The sequence below is a fragment of the Natator depressus genome, chromosome 15 (assembly GCF_965152275.1).
Source record: "Natator depressus isolate rNatDep1 chromosome 15, rNatDep2.hap1, whole genome shotgun sequence".
NCBI lineage: Eukaryota > Metazoa > Chordata > Testudines > Cheloniidae > Natator > Natator depressus.
Window position 1 is genome coordinate 3,626,147 of NC_134248.1, and position 12,112 is coordinate 3,638,258.

The 12,112-nt window shown below is 49.8% G+C and overlaps 1 protein-coding gene across 5 annotated transcripts in view; it reads right to left on the minus strand.

The window, feature by feature from the left end:
- Positions 1 to 218: 218 nt before the first annotated feature.
- Positions 219 to 12,112, minus strand: part of MORC2 (MORC family CW-type zinc finger 2) — a 112,917-nt gene continuing 101,023 nt past the window's right edge. The window contains exon 26 of one of the 5 annotated variants that reach the window (XM_074972950.1): positions 219 to 2,107. In XM_074972950.1, the coding sequence (XP_074829051.1) occupies positions 1,967 to 2,107 (141 nt within the window). In that variant the 3' untranslated portion in view covers positions 219 to 1,966. Of the gene's footprint in view, positions 2,108 to 8,326; positions 9,156 to 12,112 lie in introns of those variants that run through there. The other 4 variants (XM_074972949.1, XM_074972952.1, XM_074972954.1 and 1 more) reach the window with 4 other exon arrangements.

The window sequence follows — 12,112 nt, forward strand, 5'->3', positions numbered from 1 at the left end:
AAAGACTGTGGATGCATTAGAAAGTATAGCTGAAGACCAATCACAAAAGGGAGAAACTATACGAGAGGCAGAAAAGATTGCAAGCAAGATGCAAGAACTAGAGTTTGTATTCATGTTGACCACGTGGAATGAAATTTTACGACACTTTTACCACACAAGTCAAGCTCTCCAAGAAAAAGAATTGGATTTGAAAACATGTGCAGACTTCTGTCAATCATTAGCAGACAACTTACACACTTTGAGGAATGATTTCGAAAGATCTGAAGACATATCAAAAGATATCTTGCCTGATACTAACTACAAAGAAGCCCAGTCCCACAAGCGAATCAGGAAAAAACAAGCAAATGATAGCAGTGCAACAGAAACAGCATTGAATCCTAGAGACAAATTTCACATATCTACTTACTACGCTATAATTGATACACTTGAAGCTCATATGAAGAGGAGAGCTGAAGTGTACAAAGAAGTATCAAGTAGATTTTCTTTTCTAAATGATATGGACTTATCTGACGAACAATATTCACAAGGTTCCCAAAAGCTAGTTGACTCATACCCTGTTGACTTGAACATGAATCTCTGTGGAGAAATATGGCAGTTCCACTGTTATATGCGCACAAAGTTTAATGAAACAGGAAAAATGAAATTAAGTCACATTGATCTTCATGACATAATATTGAAAGACGGAATACAATGCGTATTTCCAAATGTAGAGATCGCACAACGTATTTTTCTAACAGTGATGATTACTAACTGCTCCGCAGAATGCTCTTTTTCTCAGCTGAAAAGAATAAGAAACCCTCATAGAACAACAACATGTCAGCACAGACTTGATTCAGTTTCCCTAGTGTGTATGGAAGTGGACATGCTTCGTTGAGTCAGCTTCCATGAACTTATCCAGAATTTTGCAATCAGAAAATCTAGAAAGAAGCTATTTTAATTTCAGCATACATGTAAGTTTTGTGTCATTTCGAAAAATAAAATTTTATTTTACGGTATAGTATTGTTTTTATTTTGAATTACATATGGGGGGGGGCACCATAATCTTTTCAGTGCCTAGGGCCTCTAAAGGTTTTAATCCGGCCCTGACCAGTCCACCAGTCCTGGGCTGGCCTCCCTTTGCAGTCAATGAAGAACTCAATTTCAGCAGCTCCCTACACCCCCCAACACTCCCCGTAGCGTCAGGGGCCACATCCCTGCCCCTGCCGGACTGTGCTAGGGGACAGTAAGGAAAACTACAGCGTCATGTGCACTGACCTGAGAGAGCCGTGGCTGGTGTATGTTTGGCAGAAATGGACAGAAATGGAAACAAATATTTTCTAGTGTGCTAATGTTAAAGTTCTGTTAATTTATAAATTTTCACCATACTGGGTTTTAATTTCACATGAATGTTTTGCGCTGTTTCTGGTATGCAATACAGTTTTATATTTTGGAAATAAATTCCTCTTTATTACTTCATAACATATCCAACAGAATGCCTCATGCCACCAAAAGCACATATTGCTTGTAATGGAGTAGGACCACAGAACTCTCAGGTTCAGTTACAAACACACTGTGCAGTAATTATAAATGCACAAGAAGCACTGCATAATTCCTAGGTTCATTAAAAGTCAATGTGACATTCATAAACATACACCAAGCGCTACACAATTCCTAACAACCCTCAATGCTTCAGGGCCAGGTATGTCCAACACTCTGGCTGACGGTTAAAGTGGCCTTCCAATGCTTCCCTCAGCTGCATAGCTCCATGTTGAGCTCTTCTAATGGCCCCTGCGTCTGGCTGTTCAAAGTCAGTAGACAGCTGCTTTACCACTGCCCTCCAATCCAGCAGCAACTTTGCCTCACAGATTTTGTGCAGGACACAACAGGCAGCTGTAACCATTGGGAAATTTTTCTCACTGAGATCCAATCTGGTGAGTGAACAACACCAGCGCCCCTTCAGTCTGCCGAAAGCACATTCAGCTGGCATTCAGCGTCTGCTGAGCTGGCAGGTGAGTCTTTTCTTGGTGCTGTCAAGGTGGCCAGTGTACGGCTTCATAAGCCAGTGGAGCAAGGGGTGAGATGGGCCCCCCAAGATCATTATTTGCATTTCAGTATCACCAATGGTAATCTGCAAATCAGGAAAGAAAGTCCCTGTTGGCTGCTTCCTGAACAGTCCTGTGTTCTTAAAGATATGCACATCATGCATCTTCCCTGACCAGGAATGCCCAAGGGGACCGTCTGTGACTCTGGGGTAAGGCTGTTACAGTGCTCTGGGAGTTCATACTTGTTAGTGCGCTGGTGAAAGCTAACTATAGAACATACAGCCAGTTTGGCGTGTCTGCCTTGCTTCTTGACAGTCTGCCCGAAGGTTGGCATACACAGTCGTGAACCACCCCAGGCAGCGTGACACAAAGTTCAGCCCTAAACTGCTCATCTGGCTCTAGCTAAGGTCCAATAACTAGCAATGACACCACTTATTATAGGTTTTCTAGGGGTTTCTTTGTCAGAGCTTTTCCTTTCCCCACTGGAGTCAAACCATAGTGAGAAGGTACCTCCCGGACCTGATCCTGGCATAAATATCTTGGCCAATGCTTATAGCTGTATTGTTACTACGATATAGAATCAAAGAGTGTATAGGCTTATGGTGGGATTCTGGATGTGACCAGCACTACGGGGCCTTGGGACTACTAAAGGAATGCTTGTGGGGAAACTGAGACATTGTTCACCTTCAGAAACTTCTCAGGAAAAAATATTTCCAGCATTATGGCTGGAGAACACAGGCCATGTTAACGTGAGGACACCCCCTGCCCTCCAGCTACCCGCTGTGTCAGGTTGGCGCTGTGCCCCACATTTGGCATCTTCAAAGGTCAGTCACAGGTTTATGACGGTTCCTCACACACTGGCCCAGGACCGGGGGGGGGGGGAGTGATGAGGGGCAATGGGGGACAGGAGGAGTGCCTCACACACTGGCCTGGGATCAGGGAGGGCTGTGATGGGAGGGTGATGGGGGGACAGGAGGAGCTCCTCAAACACTGGCCCAGAGCTGAGGGGGGCTGTGATGGGGGGCAGGTGACCCCAGCCGGTCGGGTAGGTGGGCCAGGGAGATACTCTCTGGGCTGGGCAGGTGACTGCCCAGCATGGAGCAGAGCTCTCTGATCTCAGCCCTCAGATAGAGCCTCCGATAGGGGCTCACTCCTCTTCCCCCAGTGCTGGCCCCCCAGGCAGGGGCCCTGCGAGTGGAGAGAGGATGCCAGCAGCTCACAGCATAAGACAAGGGCCCAGTGTGTGTGGCTTGGCAGCGCCCGTCCTGCTGCACCTTGGGATGTGCGCTGGGCCTGGCTCGCTCCCTTCTGGGTGGAGGGGGAGGCACCAGCTGACCCTTTTCATTGCAGGGGAAGCGGGTGCTTCCAGACAGCTGCAGCGGGGAGCTGGCGGCTGGCAGGAAGAGGAAGAGGCTCTGCTTATCTCCCCAAACAAACCCAGTGGAGCCAACAAAGGCAGGGTCAGCACCAGGCTGCCCTGGCAGGGGCTGGGGATGCCTCTCCCTCTGCAGGAGGTTTCCCCGGTGATGGGGCAGCACGTGGGGATTAACATATCCACCCACATGGCTGACGGTCCCACCACCGGGACAATGGGGTGCTTCATTGGCCTGCTCCCTGGCTGCTCCTTCAGAGGGGGCTTCTCTGCTCTGCTTAGCCCTGATCCTAACAGCTGAACTGCACCTCGTCCCCCTCCCTTCACAGCGGTAGCAGCAGTCACATACCAGGGCACAGAGGAGGCAGAATGGGGACAGTGATGGTGACAAGGTTAGGACAGTTTCCAAAGCCACTGGCTGGTTCAGGGGGAGGGGGAGGGAGAGATCTTGGGCTGGACTCTCCATCCTCCTGTGCCTTGTCCCATCATTTCCCTAGTACAAAGAGCCCTGATCAGGAAGTAGGGCCTTTAACCTCTAGGGCACCGTGTCAAACATGGTGCAGGTCAGCAATAGCCAGCCATGGTCACCAGCTGCTGGAGGCTCAGTGTCCTGTGTCACTGTGCAATGAGTTTACCTGGTCTCAGCGCAGCTCCCAACAGGGAGGTGTACACGAGCTGTACACGAGCCCCAGCTGTCACTATTTACCTCCACTGCAAGAACTGAATGGGCCATCGAGAGTGCACTACCCCTCAGCCCGATTGCTTGTGATGGTGGGGAGCAGGGCTCAGCAGCCCTGGGGCTCAGTCCCGGTTTATGATTTATGATCCTAAAAGCTCATGCTTCAGATCACCTACAGGGGCCAGGAAGGGATTCCCACCCCAGTGTAGTCTTCGGCTGCATCAGGGATGGCGGGTGGGCCAGGGCGCTGACAGGGTATGAGCATTCTCTCTCTCTCGGCTGCCTGGTTCTTCCTCCCATGCTCAGGGGCTAACTGATCACCATATGTGGGGTCAGGCAGGAATTTTCCCCCAGCTCAGATTTTTCTCCTTCCTCCTGCAGCGTGTGGGTCACTTGCCAGGATTATCTGGGTATTCCTCACTGAATCATTTCCCAGCCAGCGTGGGGGCCTCAGGCACTGGTGCACCTCGGACCCCTCTAGTCTCAGCCTGTGGCACCTACCAAGTCTCCTGTGGGCTGTAATACCTTGTCTCGATTCGGATGCTGGGTTAGTGTGTGGGTGCTGGCTGAGGCTAGTGGCCTCTGCTATACAGGTCAGACTGGATGGTTCGTTTCTCTCCTCTACTCTTAAACTCTCTGACGCTTGAGGGGAGGGTGGGGAAAACTCGCAGCACTGCTGCTTCCCAGGATGGTTCCTGTGGCTAGGCGCCCAGTCTCCAGGGCTGAAATTTCCTCAGCACTATATTCACTTGAAAACTACCACACCCAGCCAGAGGCATTGGATCCTCACCCACCTGCCAGTCCCTCCCTTCTGCTGCGCCTTCTGGACCATGTCTTGCCTACATGCTCAGGGTTTAACTGATGTTAATATTTCGGGTCAGGAAGGTCAGACTGGCAGAGACATTGGGTTTTTTTGCCTTCCTCTGCAGTATGGGGCCCAGGTCACTGGCAGGTTTAGTGTAAATGGCAGATTCTCTGTAACATGAAGTCTTTAAATCAGGATTTGAGGCCTTTAGTACCTCAGCCAGAGCTCAGGGGGCTAGTACAGGAGTGGGTGGGCGAGGTTCTGGGGCCTGCAACATGCAGGAAGTCAGACTAGATGATGGCAATGGTCCCTTCTGGCCTTAGGAAAATCTGAGTCTGTGTGAAAACGGCTGGTGCAGAAGCGCTCTGGGTAAGAGAGCAGTCCTGCACCGTCAGTAAATTCCTGGCCAAGGGGCCGTGTCATGCTTCTTGCCTTGGGCGCCACCTGCGGGCTGTTTTCTCACAACAGCTGCTTGGTGTTTTGGTACAGTAGAACCTCAGAGTTACCAACCCCACGGGAATGGCGGTTGTTTGTAACTGAACAAAATACGCTTTCAAAAGTTTACAGCTGAATAATGACTTAATACAGCTTTGAAACTTTAATATACGGAAGAAAAATTCTGCTTTTAATCATCTTAATTTAAACGAAACAAGCACAGACAGTTTCCTCACCTTGTCAAATCCTTTTTATAACTTGCCCTTTATTTTTTAGTAATTTACACTTAACACAGTACTGTTCTGTATTTGTTTTCTTTGGCTCTGCTGCTGCCTGATTGTGTACTTCCGGTTCCAAATGAGGTGTGTGGTGGACCAGTCAGTTCATAACTCTGATGTTCTACTATAATGTTAGGTCCTCAGTAAGCCAGGTGGCTCAGTGCATTGCCAGTACATCCAGGAGCTGAGAGGACAGTGACCAGAGAGCAGACTGTGTGTGAGTTCCCTTTGCGAGGGAGGGAGCAAACCGGACAGATGTCAGTCACCACTGGAAGGAGCTGGGACACAAGGCTGAAGGTGGTATAAGAACCTGGATAGGAGGGAGGCTGGAGGTTACAGTGCAGGGAGCCGAGATGCCCATGGGAACTCACCCACCCTTGCAGACATAGTGCAGAATGTCCAGGGTGAGTACTTGTCTAGAGCACGCCCAGGGTTAGTAGAGACCCCACACTAGTGCCTGCTCTCGAAGAGCTGCCAGGGTTTTGAAGCCTCCCCTGTCTTTGCAAGGAGCAGCACTAGTTTCCCCTCCCCACAGAACTGCCCAGCTAGCCAGCATGCAGCACTCACTCAGCTTTGACTTCTGAGCTAGTTTTTAACCTACCTGAAGGGCAGAGGATACAGGTCACCAACTGTGAAAGCAATGGCTATGGACCCAGGAGACCAAAGCAGCACACAGATGCCTCTTCCTTTCACCATTGGTCATCGGTTTACATGAGTTTAACTCTTTACAGCTCTTCACAAATGGGCTGGTGAGGATTCAGGTTTTAGAGGGGTTTAAACAGCTGACCCTATATAATGAAGATGGATCTCTTGTTCCCTTTCTGGTTTGGCGTCAGTTTGGCAGAACCTCCTCTACGCCAGAGGAAAACATTTTTCCTAGTATTTGCTTGAACATTTCTTACAGCTGTGGGGTCAGAGGGCTCTGCACCTCTCGGACATTTCTTTGTGCATTCCTCAGCAATCCAGGCTGTGTTTGGTTGTGTGTACAAATCCTCCCCCGCAACAAAAGCTTTAATTTTCCCCTAACGCAAAGGATCCCTCAGCTTCACAGAGCCACAGTGTTGGCCTCATATTATTTACAGGCCTTGTTAATATCTGCTGGATTTAAGTACTTTCCCTGGAGAGGTTTCTGTTGCTGACATCTTTTAGTGTTGTCCAGCTGTTGGATGAGGGGCCTGTAGGCTTTATTACTGGAATCACAGTGAAGAGTCTGAGCAGGGCACTACATCCTGCTCCTGTTTGCTGCACGGCATGAGGCCATTAGAACAGTAGTTTGCCCAGCAGGAAGTAGCTGTTAGCTAGGAAAATGATGGCCGTCCAATTATTTGTATTGCAGCAGTGCGTACTGAGGCCAAACAAGCTTTTGGAGACTGGGCACTTAATCTAACCTTTTGGAAACCAGCCGCCCTCTGGTTAACTGGGGGAGGCACAAAGTAGCATCCCTCCAATGAGACAGACACCGCCCAGGGACAGGAGTCTACTGGCGACACTGTGCTAAGGAAGAGGAAGGGTTTCTGGCTAAGGGAGGCAGCAGCAGTTCAGAGGCAGACATGCAAGTCAGCTGGGAGGCTGGGCAGGGCAGCTAAAGCTTTTGGAGTAAGGTGAGGGTGCAGGAGAGGAAGGGAGGCTGAATGTGCTGAGAGTTAATACACTTCTAAGGGTTATAACATAAGCTCCCCTCTTGAGCTTTTGCTTGTGGGAAGAGGTCACCGTGAGCATGCCGCTCTTGCTAGAATGCCAGTGCCTATACCAAGAGCTTTTTCGGTTAACACGATCTGCATTTCCCCAAAGCGAAGGGGCATTTCCTAGAGCAGTTTTGGCACAGAGAGAAGGGGAGTGATGAGGCTTAGTCAGCCCCTTTGGTGAGCATGGATGGCTACTGCATAAACACACCACCAGCCTGCCTGGGGTGCCCCATGTCTGTGACAGACCCTGGCCCCTAGCACAGGCGTTCTCCACCTGTTCCTCTCTGAGGCTCCCGGAACATGCTATAAAAACTCCATGGCCCACCTGTGCCACAACAGCTTTTTCTGCATAGAAAAGCCAGGGCCGGCCTTAGGGGCGAGTAAGCAGAGCAACCGTCTGGGGCCACGTACCACAGAGGGCCCCATGAAGCTAAGTTGCTCAGGCTTCATCTTCAGCCCCAAGTGGCAGGGCTCCAGCCCTATGAGGTGGGGCTGGGGCTTTCTGTCCCAGGCTTCAACAAGTCTAACACTGGCCCTGCTTTGCAGACCCCCTGAAGCCTTCTTGTGATCCCCCAAGGGGCACTAGACCCCTGGTTGAGAGCCACTGCCCTACCAGTTTTAAATACAGCCTCCAACCCCCACATTAGAGAGGACAGGGCTCATCCTTCCTGCTGAGCTGGGGCTGGGTACAATCCAATGACTAAAAGGGTGAACGGCTCCATTTCCAGTGCTCTAGTTAAAAACAACTGGAAGAGTCCAAGTGGGGCAAAGCAAGAAAGAGCAGAGGGAGTGGCACTTAGAACACAGGGTCAGCTTTATTTTGAGCTAGTCAGGGAGTCCATCTGCCCCTCACAATTCACATCTCAAACAATGGCAGCACTGGTGAAGAACGTGCAATATGGGGCTGTAGAAGTGGTAGAAACCTTGCACTCTAACCCTTACACTTCCCTGCCCTGAGAAATCACAAGGTACCAGGACCCCAGCAGGCTCAGTCCCAGCACTGAGAGCCTCTCTCCCCCCCCCCATTAAAGCATCAGTAGGTCTAAGCTTCCTAGGCCTGCTAACAGAGCCCCATTGCCCCTGTTTGATCCTATGGCTGTGTAATGAGGGCTCTGAAGACCCCACCATCCATGCTCAGCTACAGCGTCCTTAAGGTTCACACCCCATCCCATCAATGAAGAATATGTGCACCGATCTCCTTGTGTAGTTAGAATCCCTAGCTCTGAGCCTCCTATGGCCTAGTTACCATAGCCCTGAGGGTCCAAGCCCCATCCAGCTTCTGCTCAGTCACTCAAGGCCTCAGAGTAGGTGTTTCCATTAAGTTGTTGCTAGATTTTTTCCTTTCTTTATCTGAAGAGACATCAGGTACAAGGTGCTGGAGAGGATGTTCTGGTGCCAAGAACTGGGCACAGATTACCAGCATACCACCAAAGGAAAAAGGTTCTTGCACTTTTACTGCACTGAAGGGGGAAAAAAAACAAAACAAAAAAACAAAAACAAAACACAAACACAGATACCCTCCTGTCATACCAGGCACAGTTCCTGTTTCTTTTAAAAAATAAATATTTATAAACAAAGGGAAGAGATTTGAAGAACTACAATGTTAAAAACTGTCCTGCCAACAGCACCAATGTCTTTTGCATGTAAAATCACAAGAACAGGTTGTACACCGACACACCAATATGATACACAGTCTAATGGCCCTCCCCTTTCATGCGCTGCTTGGGTCCCCTCCACTGCAGGAATCCACATCTCAGAGATCACAGGGACCAACTCCTCCATGCTGCTTGCCAGTGCGGGGTCTGGACTGCTCAGTCTCCCTTGGTGATCAGATCCTCAATATATGCATCCAGCTCATCATCAGTATTAATATCGATGTCCTGAAACCAAAGGCGCAAGAGGAGGTTACTTACGTGGATGGGAGGCCCTTCGAGATGTATGGTCTCTTATCTGTATTCCACTGAGGGTTTAAGCTCGTGCCCGGAGCCAAGAATTTGAAAGTAGTAATGTTTGCTGGTACGCACATGGGCCCTTGCTTCACCTCATCGTTTTGTCCAAGGCAATAAAAGGCAGGGTGGACTGACCCTGGCCTCAGTTCCTTCTCCACCACAAACTGAACAGATGCACAGCGGAGGGAAAGGAGGGTGGGAAGTGGAATACAGATAGGGACCACACATCTCCAAGAACCTCCAGTTGCATGTAAGTAATCGCCTCCTCTTCTTTGAGTGATGGTCCCTACTGTATTCCACTGAGGGTGATTAACAAGCTGTACCTAATTTGGAGGTGGGTGCAAGGAAGAGGATGGAATGGTGGACCAGAAGACAGCTGTGCCGAACAAGGCATCCATCCCAGAGTTTTGCACCAAGGTGTAATGAGCAACAAACGTTTATACTGAACTCCACGTGGATGCCCTGCATATGTCTGAAAGCAGTACATTGTGAAGGGAGAGCGTAGTAGATGCTTGAGCTCTTGTGGAATAGGCTCTCCCCCCAAGGAGTGGAGACTGACCCAATAACCAAACAGCAGAGCATAATGCACCCTGAAATTCACTTAGACATCTTCTGTGTGGAGATTGCCTGCCCCTTAATCCTTTCAACAAACAGTCTAGGGGACTTCCTGAATGGTCTCGTCCTCTGCAGGTAGAAGGCCAAGGCCCTACAGAGATCGAGGGAATGAAGGCGCCACTCCTCCGCTGAGGCATGAGGCTTCGGCAAGAAAGCAGGTAAGTGCATTGGTTGGGTGAGATGAAAGCAAGAAACAACCTTTGCAGAAACTTGGGGTACTGGCCCAGGGCAACTGTGTCACTATGGAACTTGGTGAAAGGGGGGTCCGCCCTCATTGCCCTCAGTTCACTTATCCTTCTCATGGGAAGTAATAACCCCAGGAAGGCAACCTTCATGGAAAGGAGGGACATGGACATGAAGCCAGTGGCTCAAAGGGCAATTTCATTAAATGTCAAGAGAACAAAATAGAGGTCCCATTGGGGAGCAATACGTTGAATGGGTGGGAAGGTTCTGAGGAGACACTTTCAAAACCTGGTAGCCAATGGATATGTAAATAGGGAGTGCCCTTCCATGGGGGGGAAGTCCACAGGGACAAGGCCCCTCTGTTGGGCCAGGAGGCAAAGGACTTCCATTTGGCCCACTAGCTTGAGCTTTGTGGACTCTTGTGGACTCTTTCCTGCTGCTTGAGAGGATGTTTTAGAATTACAGGACAGAAAGGGACCTCAAGAGATTATGTAGTCCAGTCCCCAGCACTCACAGCAGGACTAAGTATTATCTAGACCATCTCCGACAGGTGTTTGTCTAATCTGCTCTTAGAAATCTCAAATGATGTATTGCCAATGAACATTCTCATTCTAGCGAAGATGCCCATCCAAAAACCAAGCTCTGAGGTGAAGCATCTGTGGATCAGGATGCCTGATCCTGCTGCCATGTTGGGTGAGCAGCTCCAGCAAAGTTGGCAGACGAAGCGGGGGAGAAGCTGACAGGAGAAGAAGGTGGGGAAACCAGAACGGGCCTGGCCAGAAAGGGGTGATCAGAATAATCATGACCCTCTCCCATCTAATCTTGTGGGGGACTTGTGGCAGCAGAGGTAGAGGGGGAAAGGAGTAATTGATCTGGTCTGACCAGTGGAGGACAAGGGCATCACCTCGGGAATGGGTGCAGAGCCCCCCCGGAGCAGTATGTGCTGCACTTGCTGTAGGTGTGGGAGGCAAGAAGGTCCCTGGTTGGAGTCCCCCATAGGCTGAAAATGTCCTTAACTACGGTGTCGTGAAGCTCCCAATCGTGATCGACTATGTATTTGTTGCTGAGAGAGTCTGAAATCATGTTCTGAGTCCCCAGAAGATAGGCTGCTGACAACAGGATCTTGTGGGCAGTGCACCAATCCCACAGATGAACTGCTTCCACACAGAGTGTAGTTGATCTCGTGCCCCCATGTTTGATGATGTAACAAAACACTGGTGGTGTTGTCAGACATGATGAGAACATGATGGGAGCAAATGGATGGAAGAAATGCGAGACGCTCTCCATACTACCTGAAGCTCCAGGATATTGATGTGCATTCTGGATTCCCGAGGGGTCCAAGACCTTTGTGTCATGCGCTCGCCTATGTGGGCGCCCCATCTGGCGAGCCATGTGTTTGTGATGATTGTTGTGTCAAGGAATGATGGGAGAAAAAGCATCCCAGTGCAGACCTAGCTCAGGTCCATCCACCAGAGGAGGGAGGAAAGCACCTCTCGGGGGACTGTTATAAAAAGCCAGTCAGCTGCGAACCAGCTGAGCGGCAAACAGCAGAGAGGTTAACAGAAGGACTTTGCCTGGGATCTGTTTGAGAGGAGGTACGCTAAGGGCTGCATTAGGGAGGCTGTGTTGGTGAGTATCTTGAGTGTCTGTTGTGGGGACAGTTTGACCAGTGTGCTTGATTGATTGAAAAGTGTGAATTGGGAGTGCTTTGTTCCAGGTGAGCCTTGAGTAGGCCTGACTGTTATAAAAAGCCAGCCAGCTGCGAACCAGCTGAGCAGTGAACAGCAAACAGGCTAACAGAGGGAGTTCGCCTGGGGAGAGCCCACTGAGGTGTACATCTTGCCAGCTTTTCTGAGTAGTTACTACAACTCCTGTGGAAGCTCGTAGAAGGACGGTAATATGGATGGAGAATGTTCAGCTGTTGTGACCTGCACTGGATGTGCCATGTTTGTCTTTCTTCCACAGGACAGAAGCGACTTTGTCTGTACAAAGTGCAAGCTGGTCTCCATATTGGAAGAGAAGGTTCAAGGTCTGGAGAAACAAGTATCGACCCTGCGTTGCATAAGAGAAACTGAAGATTTCCTGGACAG